The 23,478-nt window shown below is 42.3% G+C and overlaps 1 protein-coding gene across 14 annotated transcripts in view; it reads right to left on the bottom strand.

Annotated features, from left to right (window-relative positions):
- LOC101795454 (vasculin) overlaps positions 1–23,478 on the bottom strand; it is a 56,061-nt gene that overhangs the window by 20,916 nt on the left and 11,667 nt on the right. For 12 of the 14 annotated variants that reach the window (XM_038169540.2, XM_038169537.2, XM_038169534.2 and 9 more), the window contains 7 exons: positions 19,842–19,961; positions 12,894–13,017; positions 12,194–12,417; positions 10,948–11,014; positions 6,370–6,554; positions 4,648–4,788; positions 3,996–4,154 (listed from right to left, as the gene is read on the bottom strand). In XM_038169540.2, coding sequence (XP_038025468.1) covers positions 3,996–4,154; positions 4,648–4,788; positions 6,370–6,554; positions 10,948–11,014; positions 12,194–12,417; positions 12,894–13,017; positions 19,842–19,904 — 963 coding nt within the window. In that variant the 5' untranslated portion in view covers positions 19,905–19,961. Of the gene's footprint in view, positions 1–3,995; positions 4,155–4,647; positions 4,789–6,369; positions 6,555–8,480; positions 8,623–10,947; positions 11,015–12,193; positions 12,418–12,893; positions 13,018–17,802; positions 18,042–19,521; positions 19,721–19,841; positions 19,962–23,478 lie in introns of those variants that run through there. The other 2 variants (XM_072030496.1, XM_038169545.2) reach the window with 2 other exon arrangements.

Genomic DNA, 23,478 nt, shown 5'->3' on the forward strand with positions numbered 1-23,478 from the left:
CAACCGAGACTCCCTGATTCCCATCCATGAGTTGGTTCACCGGCTGGAGAGTCAAGGAGCGATCAGCAAGACTCATTCACCTTTCAATAGTCCCATATGGCCAGTGCAAAAGTCTAATGGCGAGTGGAGACTAACAGTGGACTATTGTTGCCTGAACGAAGTGACGCCACCACTGAGTGCTGCAGTGCCGGACATGCTAGAACTCCAGTACGAACTGGAATCGGAGGCAGCCAAGTGGTACGCCACAATTGATATCGCTAATGCGCTTTTTTCCATCCCTCTAGCAGCAGAGTGCAGGCCACAGTTTGCTTTCACTTGGAGGGGCGTCCAATACACCTGGAATCGGCTGCCCCAGGGGTGGAAACACAGCCCTACCATTGGCCATGGACTGATCCAGTCTGCGCTAGAGCAGGGGGAAGCTCCTGAACACCTGCAGTACATCGATGACATTATTGTGTGGGGTGACACAGCAGAGGAAGTTTTCGAAAAAGGGAAGAAAATAGTCCAAATCCTTCTGAAGGCCGGTTTTGCCATAAAACAAAATAAAGTCAAAGGACCTGCACGAGAGATCCAGTTTTTAGGAATAAAATGGCAAGCTAATAACAGCTATGTCTCCACCAACTAGCAAAAAAGAAACACAAACTTTCCTAGGTGTCGTGGGGTTTTGGAGAATGCACATCCCAAATTACAGTCTGATTGTAAACCCGCTCTACCAAGTAACCTGTAAGAAGAATGAGTTTGAATGGGGCCCCAAGCAACAACAAACTTTGAACAGATTAAATGTGAGATACAGTAGCCCTTGGGCCAGTCTGAACAGGACCAGATGTAAAGACTGTGCTCTACACTGCAGCCAGGGAGAACGGCCCCACCTGGAGCCTCTGGCAGAAAGAACCTGGGGAAACTCGAGGTCGACCCCTGGGGTTTTGGAGTCGGGGATACAGAGGATCTGAGGTCTCCTACACCCCCACCAAAAAAGATATATTGGCAGCATATGAAAGAGTTTGATCTGCTTCAGAAATTGTCAGTACTGAAACAGCTCCTCCTGGCACCCTGACTGCCGGTACTAGGCTGGATATTCAAAGGAAGGGTCCCCTCTACACATCGTGCAACCCATGCTACATGGAGTAAGTAGTTTACTCTTATTACTCAGCTCTGATTATTCAGCGGGCTCAAATAGGAAACCCCAGTCGCCCAGGAATCTTGGAAGTGATTATGGACTGGCCAGAAGGCAAATACTTTGGGATATCATCAGAGGAGGAGGTAGTCTGTGCTGAAGAAGCCCCACTGTACAACAAGCTATCAGAAAATGAGAAGAAATATGCCCTGTTCACTGATGGGTCCTGTCGTATTGTGGGGCAAAATCGGAGGTGGAAGGCTGCTGTATGGAGTCCTACACGACAAGTTACAGAAGCTGCTGAGGGAGAAGGTGAATCGAGTCAATTTGCAGAAGTGAAGGCCATTCAGCTGGCTTTAGATATTGCTGAACGAGAGAAGTGGCCAGTTCTCTATCTCTACACCGATTCATGGATGGTAGCAAATGCCCTGTGGGGATGGTTACAGCAATGGAAGCAAAACAACTGGCAGCGCAGGGGCAAACCCACCTGGGCTGCTGCATTGTGGCAAGATATAGCTGCTTGGGTGGAGAACCTGGCTGTAAAGGTACACCACATAGATGCTCACATGCCCAAGAATAAGTCCACTGAAGAACATCAAAACAACCAGCAGGTGGATCAGGCTGCTAAGATTGAAGTAGCTCAGGTGGACCTGGATTGGCAGCATAAAGGTGAATTATTTATAGCCCGATGGGCCCGTGACACCTCAGGCCATCAAGGTAGAGATGCAACATACAGATGGGCTCGTGATCGAGGTTGGCGGACCTGACCATGACTGCTATTGCACAAGTTATTCATGATTTTGAAACATGTACTGCAATCAAGCGGTCAAAGCCTCTTTGGTATGGAGGATGATGGCTAAAATATAAATATGGAGAGGCCTGGCAGATTGATTACATCACACTCCCTCAAACTCGCAATGGCAAGCGCCACGTACTTACAATGGTGGAAGCAACCACCGGATGGCTGGAAACATATCCCGTGCCCCATGCCACAAGGCCCGAAACACTATCCTGGGCCTTGAAAAGCAAGTCCTATGGCGACATGGCACCCCAGAAAGAATAGAGTCAGACGATGGAACTCACTTCCGAAACAACCTTATAGACACTTGGGCCAAAGAGCATGGTATTGAGTGGGTGTATCACATCCCCTATCATGCACCAGCCTCTGGGAAAGTTGAACGATACAATGGACTGTTAAAGACTACATTGAAAGCAATGGGCGCTGGGACATTCAAAAATTGGGATACGCATTTGGCAAAGGCCACCTGGTTAGTCAGTACTAGGGGATCTGCCAACCGAGCTGGACCTGCCCAATCCAACCTGTTACGTACTGTAGAAGGGGATAAAGTTCCTGTAGTGCACATAAGAAACATGCTGGGTAAAACAGTCTGGGCTACTCCTGCCTCAGGAAAAGGCAAACCCATTCGTGGAACTGCTTTTGCTCAGGGACCTGGATGCACTTGGTAGGTAATGCAAAAGAATGGGGAGGTCCAGTGTGTACCTCAAGGGGATTTAATACTGGGTAAGAATAGCCCAGGAGTTGAATTGTATAATGTTAATTATTATATAATACTGTATGTCATCACTATCATGATTGCTATATGTCAATGTCCTATTAATGGTATCATAGTAACATACATGCAGATAATAATGAATGCATTTTGATAGAAATGGACAAACACAAAGATGTGATGGAACGAGAAGAAGCTTCAACCTACAGTGATCCAACATCACACACCATCTCTTCTGCCCTGAAAGACCGCTGTGACTGATGGAGCCCTAAGTCAGTCACGGACTATGCAAATTCAGTGGACATTCTATATACCATAGATTAAAGTGGTGATTAATTAGAAGGTATTAGAAAGTGTGCAACCTGAGCATGACATAAATGATACGGAATAAGGGGTGGATGTATGTCCTGGTTTCAGCTAGGATAGAGTTAATTTTCCTCCTAGTAGCTGGTAGGGTCCTATGTTTTGGATTAGGATGAGAAGAGTGTTGATAACATGCTGATGCTTTAATTGTTGCAGAGCAGTGCTTACACTAAGCCAAGGACGTCTCAGCTTCTCCCTCTGTCCTGCCCACGGGCAGGCTGGGGGTGCAGCAGGAGCTGGGAGGGGACACCCAGGACAGCTGACCCAAGCTGGCCAAAGGGGTATTCCATACCATCTGACGTCATGCTGAACAATATATGGGGGGGCTAGCTGCTGAGGGATAGGCTGAGCATTGGTCAGCAGGGGTGAGCAATTGCATTGTGCATCACTTGCTTTGTACACATTAGCAGTAGTAGTAGTATCATCATTATTCTTTTATTTTCTGTCCTAATAAACTGTCTCTATCTCAACCCACAGGCTTCATTTTCCTGATTCTCTCCCCCATCCCAGAGAGGGAGGGGGGAGGGTGAGCAAACGTCTGTGTGGTGTTTAGCTGCCGGCCAGGTTAAACCACAACAAAGGATAGCAGACAAGTTGTAATATACTGCCCTCCAGAAAGATTAGTTTAGTGTACTAATCTTCTTCTTTTTTTTTTTATTGTTATTGAATACAAGATTTGCCCGAGTTATTAACATATATGAACACATTCTGCAGAAAGAAAAAGAAACTACTGAGAAGCACTGGAGAATGTAGTACTTGGAGCAACTTTTTACATTTCAAAAGGTAATTCCTTTCCTACATTTAGAGATGCAAGACCATGCCTTAACAGTCTGGTTATAGCCAAATAAAACATAGGTTACAGGTTACATTCAGCTTGAAACCTCACTCCTCTTTCTCCCAGCAGCCGTTGCACAGCAGTTTTTTTCCCTTTCTTAAATATGCTCTTACAAAGGCTCAACCAACATAGATTCAATTGCTGGATCTACAACACATATGAAGAACATTACCTTCTCTCGCCCAGCATGATTTTCATCTTCGTGTTCTTCCACTCTTTGTTTCAATGCTTTCAAAAATTCACTCTTCTTATCAGTCCGCATTCTTGTCAACTTTGTTAAATGAGGCTGACCAACTTTGTCAACAGGGGATGAAGAATTTGACTGATTACACTAATGTAGGGGGTGAGGAAAAAAAAAGAAAAAAGACTTAGAAGCACAATTGTTGAAATTTTTCTAAATGAAAGACAAAACCCCTTTCAAGAACCTGTAGTTTTGGGTTGCATGTATATCCACAGTCAAAAGCAGAGGAAAGACATCCATATTCCAGTATATATGGTTCTTACATGTAAATAGAGATGCAGGTTTATGGAGCACTGCTAAAAAAACAGTTGACCTTCTGAAGTATATTAGCAGTTTTTAAATTTTAAACCTAACAAGTTATACATACTAGTGCACCATTTTTTACTCTAAATCAAGCCTACAAAGCAAATTATACAGTAGTACTTAAAGGCAGTGAGGTACCTACCTTTCACATTACCCTCTCTCACATTAACTTCTAGAAAACAAACTTATTAAATACAATTCTCCATAAGTTTTATTGATCTACTTATCTAACCAAACAATTTAAAAAAATGATATATTAGAACTACAAGCATTATTTTACCTCTTTCACTGAATTCTGTGATACAGGAAATGCCTTGTTGTTCGATTTGAAAGGACTGAAATTGCCAATACCATATGTAGATTCATGAGAAAATGGAATCCCAGTTTTATTTTCTTTTGCTTGGCTTTTCCACTGCGTAGTCTAAACAAAAATTAAAGAATCATCAACTACAATAGAATTATTTTCAGGCATCTTTAGAAAACTGATCAAGGAAAAGCAAACCATACCAACAACCATAATTTAGTCCAAACACCTGTTTTCTGTAGGACCAACTGTTTATGAGCAATTAATCCTTTCATAAATAGCTTACACTTTTTATATAAAGAGCTAAATTTAAGAACAATTAAGATCATCATATGTCATGTATTAAGAACTAAAATATGAGTTTTTAACAGCTGAAAATAATTATAAAAGGGTTATAGTAAATAGGATTACATCAGGCTGGCAGCCAGTCACTGGTGGGGTTCCCCCAGAGTCCCATTTTGGGGCCAGTTCTCTTTAATGTTTTCATAAATAACATGGACATAGGACTCCAATGCATTCTACACAAGTTTGCAGACAACACTAAATTGGGAGGAGCTGTTGACTCCCTCAAGGGTAGAGAGGCCTTGCAGAGAGATCTTGACAAATTAGATGGCTGGGCAATCACCAACCAACAGAATTTTAAAAAGGGCAAGTGTCAGATTCTGCACCTGGGATAGGGCAGCCCTGGATATGTGGACAGACTGGAGGATAAAAAGCTGGAGAGCAGCCCCACAGAAAGAAAAGTGGGGGTTTTGGTCAATGCCAAGTGAATGAGTCAACAGTGTGCCCTGGCAGATAGAAGGGCCAACTGTACCCTGGAGTTCAAGCACAACATTGCTAGCCAGTCCAGAGAAGTAACCGTCCTGCTCTACTCTGCACTGGTGCAGCCTCACCTCAAGTACTGTGTGCAGTTTTGGGCACCACAATATAAGACAGACATAAAACTATAAGTGAATGTCCAAAGGAGGGCTACAAAGATGGTGAAGGGTCTAGAGGGGAACCAAGCCTGCCAAGTTCAAGCATTTGGACAATGCTCTCAGACATATGGTTTCATTCTGGGGTGGTACTGTATGGAGCCAGGAGTTGGACTCTATGATCCTTGTGGGTCCCTTCCAACTCAGTGTATTCTAAGATTCTATGATAATATTTTCAATACTTTAAGTTCTAGAGTTATAAACAGCTCTATCAGGTGCTCTTAGGAGCACATGAAAAATTCCTGAAACAAAAATCAAAAGATGAACATGGAAAGTTGCATATGGAGAGGGACCAAAAATGGCACTAAGAGGTTGCAACATCGTCTATATCAATAATTGGAATAAATTCTGAAGGTGTTTTTATGCCAACTATAGCTCCCAACTTGGTATCTCTTTTTCTGTTAAAAACATATACAGAAAAAGCATTACTATTCCATAAATTAAAAACATTCTTTTCATTCTCACTTGGATGCTTCTTGCACTTCTCAAAAAAAAAAAAAGGTAAATAAGAAATAAAGGAAGTTTCAGTTACAGTATAATTTTAAAAGAAAAATGAGAAAGTGTTTCCAGTCAACTTTGGGGCATATAGCACTTGAGGTATGCAAGACTTGAAAGCATACTCTAGGAACAGAATTCTCAGGGGTGAAATGAGCACATTCAGAATTAGAGCTCCCCCCACTCCCACCCCGGCTTGTTATTCATGCCACCAGTATCCAAAACTCACCTTTGCGGGTGGAGTGGCAGGTTTAGGGACTAATCCTTTATAAACACTTGTGCCAGTTCCATTTTTTACTGGCTGTAAATGAAGACTTCCTAGTAGAGGGAATCCAGATATTTGCAGTTCTTTTGTACTGCCCTTTTTAATGACCAGCATTCTTGAAGATCTAGATTTGGGATTCAAGGGATACTCTGGAAAAAGAAAAATATGTGCATATGTATATAGCCTTAAGTTTCTACTTCATAGGTTACTGAACAGCCATATGGTCCAGAACAAACAGGCATAAAGCAAAAACTTAGTCCAGAGCTAGGTTTCACAAATAACACACTGTTCAAAACTGGATAAAAAAAGGTTCTGTTCCACTTTCTACAACCATTGTTTGTAAAATATTTCACTTGGCACTGCAGGAATTTTACTTTCAGAAAGATATTCTTTGGTCAAAGAACTAGCTATACAGCTTTTGTTTGCAAATCTAAACACCAAATGCTATTAGTTGTTAATAATTATCTTCAAAAGATATGGTTTTCATATTTCCTTTTAAGGTTACTAAAGAATTATTACTCATAATAATTAACAGCTCACTTTAGAGTCAATGTTCCATAAAGTCCTTTATAAACATCACTTCTTATCAGAAGTGATGCATACTATTCCAGATCATGGCAATGACCAATTTCTATCTCCATGCCTAAGATGTCTATAACAGAACATCTGAACCCTACACCTTTTCCAGGTTCAAGACAGTACTAATTAGAAACATACAGTCAGCTGTCATACTAAATAACTGACATTTGACAGTTTTCAAGAGCAGCTATTAAAAATAGTTTAAAATTTCTAAAAAGTGGGAAAAACTATTTTTGCACATGCCCTCCAATCTTGCATCAACAACCTTTTCCAAGATTATCTTCTCCCCCTGCAAGTGTTTCTAATTCATGGTCAGTCACCATATCCTACATTTAAAAAATAAAACTATCTTAAAAGCATAAATTACTTTAGTTTTGTTTAGCAGGTAAACATTACACTTGTAATAAAGTTAAATGAGAAATAAGTACAAAGTTATGAAATACATTTTCATAATACAAGCATGCTCTCATCCCAGGTACACAAGATAAAATGTAATCTAAAAGTATCCTTTTTTTTTAAACAAGCATTTAAAGGGAACAGCAACATTCTTGAATACTGCATTTCCTTTTATAGGGAATAAAGAGACTTAATTTCAGTTTTTCAACTACAAAATGAGATTTGCAATAGCCAAGCTATAATAAAGATATCACACTGTAAGCTGTAACAAGCCACTGCACTGTAGTTTACAGAACCTATTTAACTAACAGAACTGTTCTTTCCTTTGCTTGTGAAGCAATACCTAAAAAGCCTGGAATCAAGAATCTGATCAACCTGAGCTACATTATGCAGCAGCCAGAGTGCTTCAAACATGATAAAACACTCAAGTTGCTATAGAAATAAAATTAGCTACTGTTACACTTTTATTGAAAGTTAAATATTTCTTGACTTTCACATTAAAGCTACTAAATACACAAGAATGGAAAGTAGTCCAATTTTTTAAGACTACTGCAAAAGTTCTTCGCAATTCTGTAAAACTAGACATAGGCCACCCCTTTCTAAATAAATACCTAACAGCACAAAACGTGCTGGGGAAGTATGAGAATAAGAGTCAGCAAATTAAAGTACCACTTAAAATGAGCAGCAAGATTCAGATCTCATTACTAGTAACAGTTCAAATAGTAGCTTTCATGTTATTTAAATTCGCCCTCATTCTGAGTAAATTCTGAGGCACTCTACAAGCAGCTGGTGGAAGTCACGAAATCACCAGCACTCACTCTCGCGGGGGACTTTAACTTCCTGGACATATGCTGTAAATACAACATAGCCCAGAGGAAACTATCAAGGAGGTTTCTGGAGTGCATGGAAGACAGCTTCCTGACTCAGCTAGTTAGTGAGCCTACTGGGGGGTCCCCTGCTAGACCTGCTGGTCATGAACAGAGAAGGACTGGTAGGAAATGTGGTGGTTGGGAGTTGTCTTAGGCAGAGTGATCACGAAATGGTAGAGTTCTCTATTCTTGGTGAAGTCAGGAGGGGGGTCAAGACAGTAAAACTGCTACCTTGGACTTCCGGAGGGCAGGCTTTGAACTGTTCAGGACACTGGTAGGGAAGGTCCCTTGGGAGTCAGTCCTGAAGGGCAGAGGGGTCCAGGAAGGCTGGACGCTCCTCAAGAAGGAACTCTTAAAGGTGCAGGAGCAGGCTGTCCCCGTGTGCTGTAAGATGAGCCGGTGGGGAAGACCGGCAAGGCTGAAGAGGGAACTTTTGCTGAGTATCTGGGAGAAAAAGAGAGTTTATGTCCGGTGAAAGAAGAGACAGGCAGCTCGGGGAGAGTACAAGGAAGTTGCCAGCATATGCAGAGAGAAGATCTGAAAAGCTAAAGCCCAGCATGAGCTCAACCTGGCCACTGATTAAGGAAAACAAAAAATGTTTTTACAAATATATTAAAAAAGACAAGAAGAGGACCAAGGAGAATCTCCATCTTTTACTGGACGCAGGGGGAACATGACTACTGAGGATAAGGAAAAGGCTGAGGTTCTTAATGCCTTCTTTACATCTGTCTTTACTAGCCAGACCACTTATCTTCCGAGTACTCAGCCTCCTGACCTGGAAGCCTGGGACGGGGAGCAGAAGAACACCCCCCCCCCCCGCCAAAGTTCAGGTGGAAACAGACCTGCTGCTACACCTGGACTGCCACAAGTCCATGGGGCCAGAGGGGATCCACCCAAGGGTGCTGAGGGAGCTGGCGGATGCAATTGCCAAGCTGCTTTCCATCATCAGCGGTCATGGTCATCCAGAGATGTCCCAGATGGCTGAAGACTCACTAATGTGACACCCATCTATAAGAAGGGTCATAAGGAGGAACCAAGGAACCACAGGCCTGTCAGCTTGACCTTGGTGCCAGGAAAGATGATGGAGCAGGTCATCTTGAATGCAATCACACAGCATATGCGGGACAACCAGGGAAACAGGCCCAGTCAGTAAGGGTTCGTGAAAGGCAAGTCCTGCCTGACCAACCTCATCTCCTTCTATAAACAGGTGACCCACCTGGTGGATGAGGGAAAGGCTGCTGATGTAGTCTACCTAGACTTCAGCAAGGCCTTTGACACGATCTCCCACAGTATTCTCCTGGAGAAGCTGGCAGCCCATAGCTCGGACAGGTACACTCTGTGCTGGGTTAAAAACTGGCTGGACAGCTGGGCCCAGAGAGTGATGGTGAATGGAGTGAAATCCAGCTGGCGACCGGTCACCAGCTGGATTATTCCCCAGGGGTCAGTGTAGGGGCCCATCCTCTTCAATATCTTTATTGATGATTTGGATGAGGAAGTGGAGCGCACCCTCAGTAAGTTTGCAGACGACACCAAGTTGGGGGGAAGTGTCGATCTGCTGGAGGGTAGGAAGGCCCTGCAGAGGGACCCGGACAGGTTGGGTTGATGGACAGAGGCCAGTGGGATGAGGTTCAACATGGCTAAGTGCCGGGTCCTGCACTTCAGTCACAACAACCCCATGCAGCACTACAGGCTTAAGGCAGAGTGACTCAAAATCTGCGCAGAGGAAAAGTATCTGGGGGTATTGATCAGTGCTCACCTGAACATGAGCCGGCAGTGTGCCCAGGTGGCCCAGAAAGTTAATGGCATCCTGGCTTGTATCAGGAACAGTGTAACCAGCAGGACCAGGGAGGTGATCATCCCCTTGTACACTGCTCTGATGAGGCCGTACCTCGAGTACTATGATTAGTTTTGGGCCCCTCACTACAAGAAGGACATGGAGACCCTGGAGCATAACTAGATAAAGGCTACGAAGCTGGTGAAGGGTCTGAAACATAAGTCTTATGAGGAGCAGCTGAGGGAAGTGGGGTTGTTTAGTCTGGAGAAGAGAAGGCTCAGGGGAAACCTTATTGCCACATTCTTAGTGAACAATTCTGTATCAAAAGCCCACTTTCAAGAAAAATATGGCTATCATTTTACAGTACTAATCAGGTGGAGATGAGAAAGTTATCCCAGACTACAGTTCAGTTCAGTGCCCACTCTTAGGGTTGGCTTCGTTACAAGTAATTCATCAACACACAGATCAGCTCAGGAAATTTGCTTCCAGGAAGAGACCTTAAGTCTTTGCAAGCTAACCTGCTCATTCCAGCCCTGCTAGGTTTTTCTCCCAGCTCTTTAACTATTCTAATCAGTCAGAAGCATTCTTTCATGAAGTCTTCAACTACCAATCACATCACTAGTTTAGGTGACCCATCTTTGTGACATTTCCTCTTGGTAGATAAATTCTTGACATCTTTACAAAAAGATACATACTTGTTCTGGGACAAGAACCCTAGCAGTGGTTGTATCTACAGACCAGACTGATATTCAAATAGAAGCATTACCTCTCTTATAAAGAGATACTCACACTGTAATAACACTGAGGAAATTTCCTCAATTTCCATCTATATATTTGAAATATTCTAAAATAAATTATGTTTCTAATAAAACAACTTCAAATCTATACTATATTTTTATATTTAAGAACATCAACAATACTCACCCCACACACCTGCAGCTAAAGACTTATTCTGGTTTGGTTCCCTCTCATATTCAGGATTCAAAGATGGCTGAAAGGAAAGTTTATCATTATTTAAAACAAAATGAAAGAAGTCTTGAATTCTAGGACCAATGAAATAAAGAACAACAACAATATCAGAAGTATAACCTCTGCTGTCCAAGACTTTTAAATGGAGACAGACTAGAAACTGCCCTCTGCAAACCCAAATATACCAATGGTCACTTGCTTCTCTTCAATAAAACATCTCTGGGCTCACCGGTACAAAAAAGACAGGGATCTCCTGGAAAGAGTCCAGCAGAGGGCCACAAAGATGATAGGGGGCCTGGAGCATCTCCCCTATGAGGAAAGGCTGAGAGATCTGGGTCTGCTCAGCCTTGAGCAAAGAAGACAGAGGGGGATCTTATTAATGTTTATAAATACCTTAAGTGTGGGAGACAAAGGGATTTGGCCAACCTCTTTTCAGAGGTTTCTGGGGACAGGACAAGGGGCAATGGCCACAAAACGGATCACAGGAAGTTCCGCACCAACATGCAAAAGAACTTCATGGTGAGGGTGATGGAGCACTGAAACAGGCTGCCCAGGGAGGTTGTGGAGTCTCCTTCTCTGGAGATATTCGAGACACGTCTGGACGCCTACCTGGGCAACCTGCTGTAGGGAACCTGCTTTGGCAGGGGGTTGGACCCAATGATCGTTTGAGGTCCCTTCCAACCCCTACAATTTTGTGATTCTGTGATCTCAAGCAGCAGTCAATACCATTATATAAACTATCTGAAGAAAGCCAAAAACAAACCAAAAAAAAAAAAAGTGATGTGTGGTTCTTCAAAGAGGGAGTTTATCCTTCCTCTTATATCCTAAAATTGTAGGTTGAAACGTGAAACCTCAAAGGACCAGTGGCAGAATAACTTTGTTAGTACTTTAAATTTCCAGTAAGGTATGTATTAAATTCTACACAATTACACGTGACACAGTTTACTGTGGCAAAATACTATTAAAAAAATCAACTTAGAACCCCACTGTAGTTTCACTTAAACATTTAAGTGACAATAATAAACATACAATGATAAAAATGGAGATGAAAAGAGAAAAAAGCTGACAAATAACTAACACCCCCTTAAGGGTGATCCCTTACATGATAACCTGTAACTGGTGAAATCTCATGAAGTAGCTTGTAATGGACAAAATGGAACTTGCAGAAACAATAGAATCTCGTTTATTACAATTAACTTACAAAATCCTCAGCCTCAAACTGTTTAGGTACTTCCTTGTCTTCCTTTTTCCCAGTGTCATTATCAGGTACATTGTTTTCATGCAGTCCTTGGATTTTTCCACAGTGGGAAGTGCTGGTATGAGCACGGGAACCTCCGCCATGGTATCCCCCACGATAGTTTATATTTTCTGTACCATTTCTGCCTTGTGAACGCCAACCATTCTTCTCTTTTCTTCCAAAATGCCCTTAGATTTTTAAGTTTTAAAGAAATGTAATAACAGCCAGTTTTGGAAGAACATTCTACTTTTACAAAATTGTTAGAGGAGTCAAGCAAGCAGCCCCGTACTCTGGGATGTGATAGCATAGTGAACTTATTCATATAAGCAGTAGGGAAGAATCTCATAAAACAGTTCTAGAGAAAGAGGATTGTAGTCCAACATTAAGACTACTCAACCCCTTTGCCTGGCTACTCATTTATATGTCATTAGCTAGAAAATTAAGAATAAGAATGAGTTAAGATAGAAATACACCTGGAATCGCATTACTCTGGCTAACCCTTACTCATCACATTATTGTCTCCCAGATGATCCATCTTTCCATCACCTCTAATGTCACTACAGAACACAACATTTAGCATAGGACAACTATTATCATCTTTTTTTTTCCTAGCCAGTGCTACACATCAGTGATGTAAAAGCATTCCATGAAAGCTAAATTATACCTCCATAATGTCGTCCAACGTTAGAATCAAGCCCATCTGAGGAGTTGTGTCTTCTGCGATTTACTTCATAATGATTCTCTGTCCACAAAATGTTTTCAGAATGTCTCTCAAAGTTCAGTGATGACTGTAAAGGAGCAAAAGTAGTAGACCTGAGATATCTGATTAATAACAAAACTGAATTATCAGAACCGTAACATGCATTACTCATGGTATATTTGAGACATTTTAAAAATGACTTTGACAGACAATACAGTAACTCTCAAGTATGCACGTGTTCATCACCTTTCATGCCAGCAGAAGTGGAAGCTGTATCTTCCACTCCAGGACACCGAAACAGTGTTGAGGACCATGCTTGCGACACAAGGTAAAAAAAGTCAAGTGTTTATTCTGCTTTGGCAGCAGAATGAAGACAAGTGTCACGTGTTGCAGCAGAGGGAGAAAAAAAAAAGGTAAGAAAGGACACGAGAACATAATTTGGAAGGCAGGATATTTCAATATCTGGGATCTTAGTTTGGGTTGTCAGAGACCACACATGCATTGCATGAAACACATCAGGAGGTAAGGCCAAAGCTGTACAATTGTTCCAAACACTGTAGTTGTTACCCCTTGTCTCCATGCCATAAGCCCCTAAACCCTGCTTAGCAGTGTCATTATAATCACAGATGTTATTTGTATTTCTGTACCCGTATGGCCCTTTCCAGGTTCCTGTAGCAGGATTCATCTGATATCCACGGCTACATTCACATTTGTGGCCACCTTTCAGGTTGATACAGATTTGACTTCAGATACCAGGGTTTTGACATTCATCAATATCTCCACAGTTTCTCTTGTCTACAAACTCAAACCCAGCTGGACAGTCACATTCATGTATGTTGCATTCCTTCAGGGGCTCATCACCCCAGTCCTTGCAGTCTCTCTGCTGGTTACACACTTTATTGATATCTATGCATTCTCCACTTCTGCACTTGAATTTGCCAGGTCCAGAGCACTGCATACAGTTTGCTTCATCAGTGCCATCCAGGCAGTCTCTCACACCACTGCACTGCCTACTCCCATGTTCCCAGTTCCCATCTTCACACCTGAACTGGTCTGGCCTGCAGGTCCGAGAAGGGCAGTTAATTTCATCACTTCCATCCTTGCAATCAGGATCTCTGTTACAGTCTTTTTCACCATCACATTTCCACGACACTGGGATACACTGGGTTGACTGAGGACCACAGCTGATTTCATTTACCTGGCATGTTCTCATATGACACAGCTCAGCACTCTTGTCAGACCCATTTTCACAGTCCAGATCCCCATCACGCTGCCATCTGTTTGGCACACACTGACCACTGTTGCACACAAAGTCAGATTCAGCACACATCTTCTTCACACAAGCACTCTCATCACTGCCATCTGAGCAGTCTTCACATTTTACTCTAGCACTGTCGGCAGCAGTGCACAGGCAGGCGAGGGCGAGCAGCAGGCAGAGTGCCCCACAGCGCGGCAGCGCCCGCCACTGCTTCACACCTGTGTCACTTATACTACTCCTATAACCCATGCTGTTAGTGTCAGTGGCATCCTCCTGGTACCATTTCTGTCTTTGTCGCCCCTTACTCTCCCCCTTTTCTTTTTGCCACTGACCATTCACCACAAATGGATAAGACACATGATTACTAGTTAGGAAAGAGAGTGTAACGTCTGCTATACGGCTGCAGGCAGTGCCAGCTGCAACCTTAGAAGCTGTTTGTGAAAGAGCCTGCCGGTGGTCATTTGGCAGTGTAATCTGCATCTCTGCACTCCTGCCCCGCAATAGAGCTAAGTCGTCATTAGTAATCCGTAGAATGTGGCAACCCCACGGAACGTTATCCAGAAACATAGTTATAACACCGATCTGGGGACGAATAGTCTTTTTTGCATTGCAAGATAAACCTCTTATAAAAAGAATGCCAGAGAGAAGCAGCACAGCCGCCGCTGCTTCCATGGTTACGTCTGACAGGCTGCAGGGTCCTGATGTCCGCCCCTCTACTCTGTGCCGACTCGCCACACGGTGAGGGTCGGCTGCCATTGTCCACTGACGCCTCTGGTCTCCCGTAGCAACTCGATCTCGGATGTCCCACGTCACACCGCGATTACCTCAATTTCCCGCGTCCCTGCACGGCTCCGTTTCCCGCGTCCTCCCACAGCTCCGTTTCCCGCGTCCCTCCGCGGCTCCGTTTCCCGCGTCCCCCCGCGGCTCCGTTTCCCGCGTCCCCCCGCGGTTTCTTGCCCCGCGTCTCACCGCGAGGCCGTTGTTCAGGTCGGTGTGTAGAGTGTTTCAACGTCTCTCAGGTGTTCCGGCATCTGCCAGGTCTGTCCGTGTCTCTCGTAGTTGGCCGTAGCCCTGCAGCGTCAGTCAGTGCTCTCTCCGTGCGGTGGTAGGCTTTCCGTGTGCCTCAGGTCTCCCGGCGCCGCTCCAATCTCCCGGCACCGCTGCGATCCCTCTGCCTGTTCGGGTCTCAGCGACTCCGGGTCTCGGCCTGTGCGGGCGCCATATGTTGCAGGAAGAACGGTCGAAAGCACGACAGACACCAGTAGAGTCAGATCATGCTCCATTTTATTGCCCAAATAGCCTAACTTTTATAGTGAACTTAACAGGGGCGGACAGTGTTTCACACAAGATTATTGGTCAAAAGCATTCAGACAAACTACAAGAAAACAACACCCTTGTGATTAGCAGTCACATAGACCTTGTCCTTGAAGCCAGCTACTGGTAACAATATTTTTCTGAATTCCTCAATTGGGCGATGTGGGAACACTGTCATGGGAACTTCTCATAGTTGCCCTGGTAGCATGGTTTGCTCAGCTACAGCAAGCCATGGGATTTTTGCTGTTTCAAGAAATCCCTCAACAACAGTCAAAAGTATAGATTCACAAATATACTTCAAGTTATCAACTTATAAGTAGGAATTATAGATTTTTTAAAGTAAATCTTTAATATACCAGTAGGAAATACATTTCTTTCGCTACTACACCTTAAAATTTCAAGAATAACTTTTCTTTCTGCAAAAATAATGCTGTCTTACTGTTCTACGTGCCACACATCTCCCAATAACAGCAAAAAGTTTCCCCTTCCCTCCAGCACCAGACTTACTATGCACTGAGCCCTCTGTATTGCGCGTGTGCAAGAAATCAAACATTCCCTAGTGCCCTAATAGCTGGGCATTTTTGCTTTTGTAGCTATGTGAAAAATGTACTACGTGAGCAAAATAAGTTTAGCAGTTCTTGGGAGTATTAGCTTCACTACACAAAAGTATTGATTTTGCTGCCTGAAGCTTATTCCTGAGAAAAAACCCTCCCCCTCCCACTCCTCAGTCTACTCCCTAAAAGACAGCAGTAATGGCTTATTCACATAATATTTGTAAACACATAACAAATCATGATCCATAATATACCAGTTGCTATTCTTACACATTCTGAGTTGAGACAGAAAAGGCAAAACACTATTCTGATAGCAGCAAGACTAGGATAAAATAATTAATTAATTATTTATATATATATAAAAAATTGCATTCTGCCTTAATCTAGACCTCAGTAATGAACTGCTATCCCCAAAGAATCATTAGAAACTTCTGTAAGTTCTAGTTACCCTTCTGTTGCATTTTAAACCAGCCATTCGCTTACACGCCCCACGGGCCCACAGTGGGATTGATTTTAGGCTCCCTCCATCATAATGGTCCTTCTGGATAGTAGAGATGGTACTCTCTAGAGTAGAGATGTAGTGTTGGATTGTTGCATGCTAAAGCCAGTTCTGGTAACATCACCACTTCACTTCTCTGGTTCCATCAAGATTCATTCTTCATTAATCTAGGCTACTTCCTGTAATACCACTGTATTGTGGTTTAACCTGGCAGGCAGCTAAGCACTAAGCTCTACATCTAAATGCCTTTTAAAGCCCTCCAGGGATGGTGACTCAACCCCTTCCCTGGGCAGCCCATTCCAGTGCCTAACAACCCTTTCGGTAAAGAAGTTTCTCCTAATATCCAAACTAAACCTCCCTTGGTACAACTTTAGCCCATTTCCCCTCATCCTATCACCAGGCATGTGGGAGAATAGACCAATCCCCACCTCGCTACAGCCTCCTTTAAGGTACCTATAAAGAATGATAAGATCACCCCTGAGCCTCCTCTTCTCCAAGCTAAACAACCCCAGCTCCCTCAGCCGCTCATCGTAAGACTTGTTCTCCAGACCCCTCACCAGCTTCGTCGCCCTTCTCTGGACTCGCTCAAGCACCTCGATGTCCTTCCTGTAGTGAGGGGCCCAAAACTGAACACAGTACTCGAGGTGTGGCCTCACCAGAGCCGAGTACAGGGGGACAATCACTTCCCTAGACCTGCTGGCCACACTGTTTCTGATACAAGCCAGGATGCTGTTGGCCTTCTTGGCCACCTGAGCACACTGCTGGCTCATATTCAGCTGACTATCAACCAATACTCGCAGGTCCTTCTCCAACAGGCAGCTTTCTAACCACTCATCTCCCAGCCTGTAGCACTGCTTGGTGTTGTTGCGCCCCAAGTGCAGGACCCAGCACTTGGCCTTGTTGAATTTCAGTTTTCTCTTCCTTTCCTGTCCTATTAAACTGTATCTCAACCCATGAGCTTTTACTTTTTCTTCCTGATTCTCTCCCCCATCCCACTTGGGGGGGAAAATTAACTGCCTGCTGGGTTAAACCACAACATAGTTCCAGACCTGAACTAAAGCTGCCCTGCTGTGGCTACCCAGCTTTATATCACCTCCCTATCACTTATTTATCAAAAGCTTCACCTTAAAAGGAAACCAGGAGAAATAGGTGAATTGAATTTTAATATAGATGTAATTCATTTCAGTCACATTATGAGAGTTCATTCACATTCCCAGATTCCTTGTATCAGGTTTTTCTAATACTAACCTTTACCTACATGTGGGAAAGCCTCAGCTACGCGGCACTGAGAGGGAACCATACTCCTGAAGATACGGTTCATAAAGGGGCCTCTTCAGGGAAACATGTCAGAATTCAGTTTCTCCTTTTCCAATCTAGATGTTGTTGATACCACAGCTTCATCCCAGCCCCATTCTGCATGAAACATGAGATGCCTTCCCTTCTTTCTTCATCTCCATCCCTCTTATCTGGCTCTTTTCTTCAGCTGCCTTGTTCAGATATGGGAAGCAGAAACAAACACCTATTCTAGGAAGTGTTGGGGGGGGGGGGGGGAGCACGCAGGGGGCCACAACATTTGAGATCTTTCTTGTGAAGGAAGGACAGAACAAGCCTTATGACGTAAATTAGGAATTACTACACATGGGTAGGACCAAAAAGACTAAGTGCTTAATATCCAAACGGGCTGTGTATCACAAAATGCTCATCACTAAAGGAAGAGGTAACATGAGGAAATAAGCTGCAATACAGACAATGAAGCACAAGGACTGTAACAGAGAAAGCATGCAACTACAAAGCTTTTGGAAGAAATGAAAGTTTATCTAAATTCCTTCAGGTAAAGATTCATGGAAGACAGATGTTTGAAATGAAGCTTTGCACAATTCAGGAAGGAGGCAACAAAGAAACCTCACACCTCAGATATATTTGAATAGTACTTGGGCAATGCTGGAACTTGCTTTTATCATGCTGTACTGGCATTTTAAGTATGCAGGTAAGTCCCTTCCAGCAGATTCATGAAACACACAGATAAAATCGTTTTATAATTGGGACGCTATATTAAATTAAGCTCTAATTACTTTTCCTACTGAAAGTGTATTACATTAGAAAAAGCAGATCAAAGAGTTGAATATCTCAGAAATCAAGCAGATTAAAAACATACAGATCTCAGGAACAGATGAGCCTAACATTCCCGTAATAGCAATTGACAGTTGCTGATGGACTACAATAAACAAGCTAGCTAGTTCAGCATAGAAGATAAATAGAGCAGTAAAAATATTCAGTGACCTGAATAAAAGTTCATGCATGCATGTGTGTGCAGATACATAAGTAAAGCAATGGAGTCAACTAATACTGACTGCTGACTATGCACTGAACAATAGCACAAGCTCATTTCCAAAGTTTATAAAGGCTAAATATTTTCCATTGACATGAAGACAGCAAGAAACTTAAATACATTAAAGCAAGGCAATACCACTCTCATAGCTGTAGATACAGATACTGCATTCAAAAAGATTAGAACAAAGAAGGAAAGAAGGTAGGTCTACAAATAGAAAAAATAAAACAGATAATAGGAGTCTGAAATATCCAGTGCTGCCTTTGCTTCTGCATTCACACAAATTAGGAAGGAGTAGGATATGCCAGGATAAAAAACAAAAACATTTATACAAGAAACATATTCAAGACCTTCTGAATCCTTGTTTTCCAAGTATTCTAGGGACCGCTATTTCTTGTTCTCAAGCTAACTTTTCCATTTCATAAATGAAGTAATCGTAGTCTAGATGGAACAGCCAACAGTGAGGGTGCACAACTATTTGAAAGCACCACACACTACCACCAGTAACTGATGACACATTTCAGAAGGTCTATTTTCAAAAGCATTTTTTTAATCACTTGGATGATGGAATAAGAAAAAATATTCTCTAAAATGTATAGGACAAAGCAAAATCAGAAGCAAGAACATCAAGCACATACCTCTCAGTTTTTCCAGCAATACAATAATTCATTTTGAGCTACTGATGAAGGAAATTTTAATCTAACAACAGCTCTGGCAATGTGTCCGCATTCTTCTTTCCTTGAACTCAGGTGCTCAAGCAGAAACCCCCTACTAGAGATATGAGCTTGAGAACCAAGGTTCAACTATTTAAATCATGACAGCAAGACTTGATATATATCATCTGTTATCACCCTTACCATATTTATTATGTTTTATTATTATTTTTATTATGATTGATGTTATGACATTTAGACTTCTTTAATATTGAAGCTGCCTGATCAGAACAGCAAAAACATACCTTTGTTGATGATGGTGGAGTAGGAAAATTAAGCCAGGCTGGAGCAAAGTCATGCTGCGCCATTTAGGTCCAGTCTCTCTGAATCAATGAGACAAGGCTTCAGCACCCCATGGCAAGTCCCTGTAATTGGAAAAACAAGATAAACATCTAAAAAGTACTCATTTCAAGAACATTATGCTTGTGGTATAATCACTACCTCCTTTCTGTTGTCTGGTATTGTTGTCTCAAACAGATATGATTTGTAATCTAGCTAGCCTTATCTCATTACAGTGTCACATTTGTCCTTTTATTAACAAAGTGTCACATTAATCAAATATTTCAAAAAGATCATAAAATTAGAACTGATATTCATTCCTTTATTTCCTCCTGCAAATTGGATGAAGCATCTTGCGTGACATCTGATCAGAAAGCTGTGGCAAAATGATCTCATTGAAACCTTTTCTGATACTGTCTGGAATGGATTATAGAAGCTATTTCACTAGCTTCTTAGAAGAAGCTGATTTCCCAAATTAGCCCCTGAAAGTTAATCTCAGAGGCCACATTAAGATTCCTCATGAGAAAACTAGATGCCAAGAACACCGTACTTTCCTCTAGATTGAATGGAAACAGAGCCTGAATATCCAGAAATACTGCCAAAATCCAGTAAAATTCACTAGTTCGAACATGGGCAAGAGAAGGTAATGGCTTAAGGCAAAACCCAAGAGTACTTTTTCTACCCCTTGTTCTCCCCACAGGCAGAGAAACATTTCTCAGTAAACAAGAGAATGCAAGGTAATATAAACTATTGCTTAAAGCTGAACAATAGCACTGAAAGGAAAGAAATGGATGAAACACTACCTGAATTATAAGGGAATCGTGCTCTACGGCTGGATACCGCAAAATTATCAATGACTCAAAAATATTTAAGTATGATATACACGTTATTAGAAATTCATGTAGTGAAAACATAATTAACATCCAAGTGCATGCTATAGGGAAAAGCAAATAAACATGTATTCCATGCCTATGCACAACAGAGTGCAAATATGTTAGTGAACACAGATGTGGGTCACTTTAATCTAAAACTGCTGTAGTTTGATAAGTTTTAACAAGCACTGTGGAATCTGAACTAGGTAACTGATAATTATTATTGCATTTTGGCCTGAATTGGGCTACTGCGGACTTCCAGCAAGAGAAATTTCAACAATTAAAAAGAAGTTTAGCAAATTTGTAAGTATTAAACTGCACTACTTAGTTGAGTTGCTGCTTCTTTTTTTATGCCATGAATTCATACTAAAGCTGTTTTTTTGTTTGTTTTTTCTTTCATTTTAGTTTTCTTGATCCTATCCCTGCACGTCTAGGCAGCATCCCTGTACTCTTCCCATGCCATATGCCCCTGCTTCCACTGCCTGTGCATTTCCTTCTTGCGCCTCAGTTTGACCAGCAGGTCCTTACACAGCCATCCCAGTTTCCTGCCCTCCCTGCTTGCTTGCTTTCTTACACAGGGGGATGGAGAGTTCTTGCACTCTAAGAAAAACATCCTTAAAGAGTTGCCAGGGACAAAGGAGATGAACAGAGCTAAGGACAGTGTTCCAGGGTATCTCATCCACCAGGTCTTTTTATAGGAGCCCTCCTATTTCTGACAGTTTCTTTGTGACAATTTGTGACAATTCCTCCTTCCTTTGTGACAACTCACAACTATTTCCCCTGTTGCTTCCTAAAGTTTCAGCAGTCCCTAGTTCTTTTCTGTAAGAGGTACATTCCTTCCTCCGCTAAATCTAGTTCAAAGCTCTGATAATAAATCCTGCCAACTTGCTACCCAGAATGCTCTTGCACCACCTGGTCAAGTGTGCACCATCCAGTGCCAACATGGCTGGTCAAAAGTGCACCTGAGATTGTAGAACCCAAAACCCTGAGCGTGGCTAGTGCCACGCAACTAATCATCCACCTGATCGGTTAGCTTTTCTTTAAACCACATTTTAGAATATACAGCCTATCCAGCTTTAAGTTACCAACCCCATGTTTTACCAGGCTCCATAAATATTCTTAGTTGCTACCTTTCTGATGTTGCCAACAAGCTTGCCTTAGAATGCATTTTAATACAGAAAATGTTTTCATTACAAGTATGAGCTCTGCTTCATTACAAGTATCAACACTAGAGTACTCTTCATCCCCAGGAAAATATTTTTGGCAAACTGAAAACAGGTCGCCAAGTGAGACCGGAAGGCCAGCAAGACTACCGCCACCTCAGGCAAGATTTGCTATGCCTAAACCATTTACAGTCAGTTTGGTTGCCAAACATCAGTTTGATTTTTGGCTGATTTCAAATTAAGTTACACCAACAAGTTAGACTACCACTTTCTTCTGCAACACGTTGCAGCACTGAATTGCTCTTACATTATTTCAAAGATTTCTTCTACAAGATCTGACCATTTTTGTTTTTCCCCCTGTTATTCAAGTCATTTACTTCATCTATCCCCAGCAGTCAGAGACATTTCTGCATTCTGTACCCCCCAAAGCGACTGCAACCTCTACTCAGATTTGTACTACTTACATATTTAATAATATGCTCTATTTCATTATTGCAGATGTTAATAAAAATACTGAAGAGACCTATTTAGTTCACTTGATATGTCCTTCCAGCTTGACATCAAACAGTTACCTTTGCAAAGACTGATGAGCCTAAGGCAAATAGGTAGCACTGATAAGCAACTCATTTTTGAAGAACATTTCCGCCTTTGAGAAATACAGGACTGTCCCACATTTAACTAAAAATTCACACCTTAAGTATTTGGATAGAATCAAAATAAGTAGTATGCGCCCATACAAGCATTAACAAGAGTGATTTAGTTATAATGACAGACCATGAAGAACTTGTCTCCTAGCAAGCCTTCTCTTATATATACACACCAGATCAATCACTGTTCATTAACATTGATAAATGATGACCAGAGAGCACCTCTCCTAGAAAGGCAGGCTGAGAGAGTTGGGGTTGTTCCCTGGAGAAGAGAAAGCTCCAGGAAGATCTCATTGCAGCCTTCCAGTACCTAAAGGGGGCCTACAGGAAAGCTGGGGAGGGACTCCTTGTCAGGGAATGTAGCGATAGGACAAGGAGTAATGGCTTTAAACTAAGAGGATAGATTTAGATTAGATATTAGGAAGAAATTCTTCAGAGGGTGGTGAGGCACTGGAGCAGGTTGCCCAGAGAAGTTGTGGATGCCCCATCCCTAGAAGTGTTCAAGGCCAGGTTAGACAGGGCTTTGAGCAACCTGGTCTAGCGGAAGGTGGTAGAATGCATCCCTGCTCATGGGGGGGGTGTGGGGGTGGGACTATATGATCTTTAAGGTCCCTTCCAACCTAAACCATTCCATGATAAAACAGTTGTACTCCCAACATTAAAAAACGGCTATCAGAAATGTATTGAGGTAAGCTCCATAGATCTGAATACGGTGATTCTACTGCTTTCAGAAGCTGTCTTGGTAACAAAAGATTAAGCCCAAAATTTGTCACGATGAACTCATCGTTCTTTAGTAGCACAAACTCAAAACATACCTGCCTTTAGTAAAAGTATCCTGAAAGCTAACTTGGCTTAGGTTGCCCATCACTGAAACAGAGCTGTAAAATTCTAAAAAGGCAATAAAAGGATACTGAAATATTG

Source organism: Anas platyrhynchos, chromosome W (genome assembly GCF_047663525.1).
Source record: "Anas platyrhynchos isolate ZD024472 breed Pekin duck chromosome W, IASCAAS_PekinDuck_T2T, whole genome shotgun sequence".
NCBI classification, from domain to species: Eukaryota; Metazoa; Chordata; class Aves; order Anseriformes; family Anatidae; genus Anas; species Anas platyrhynchos.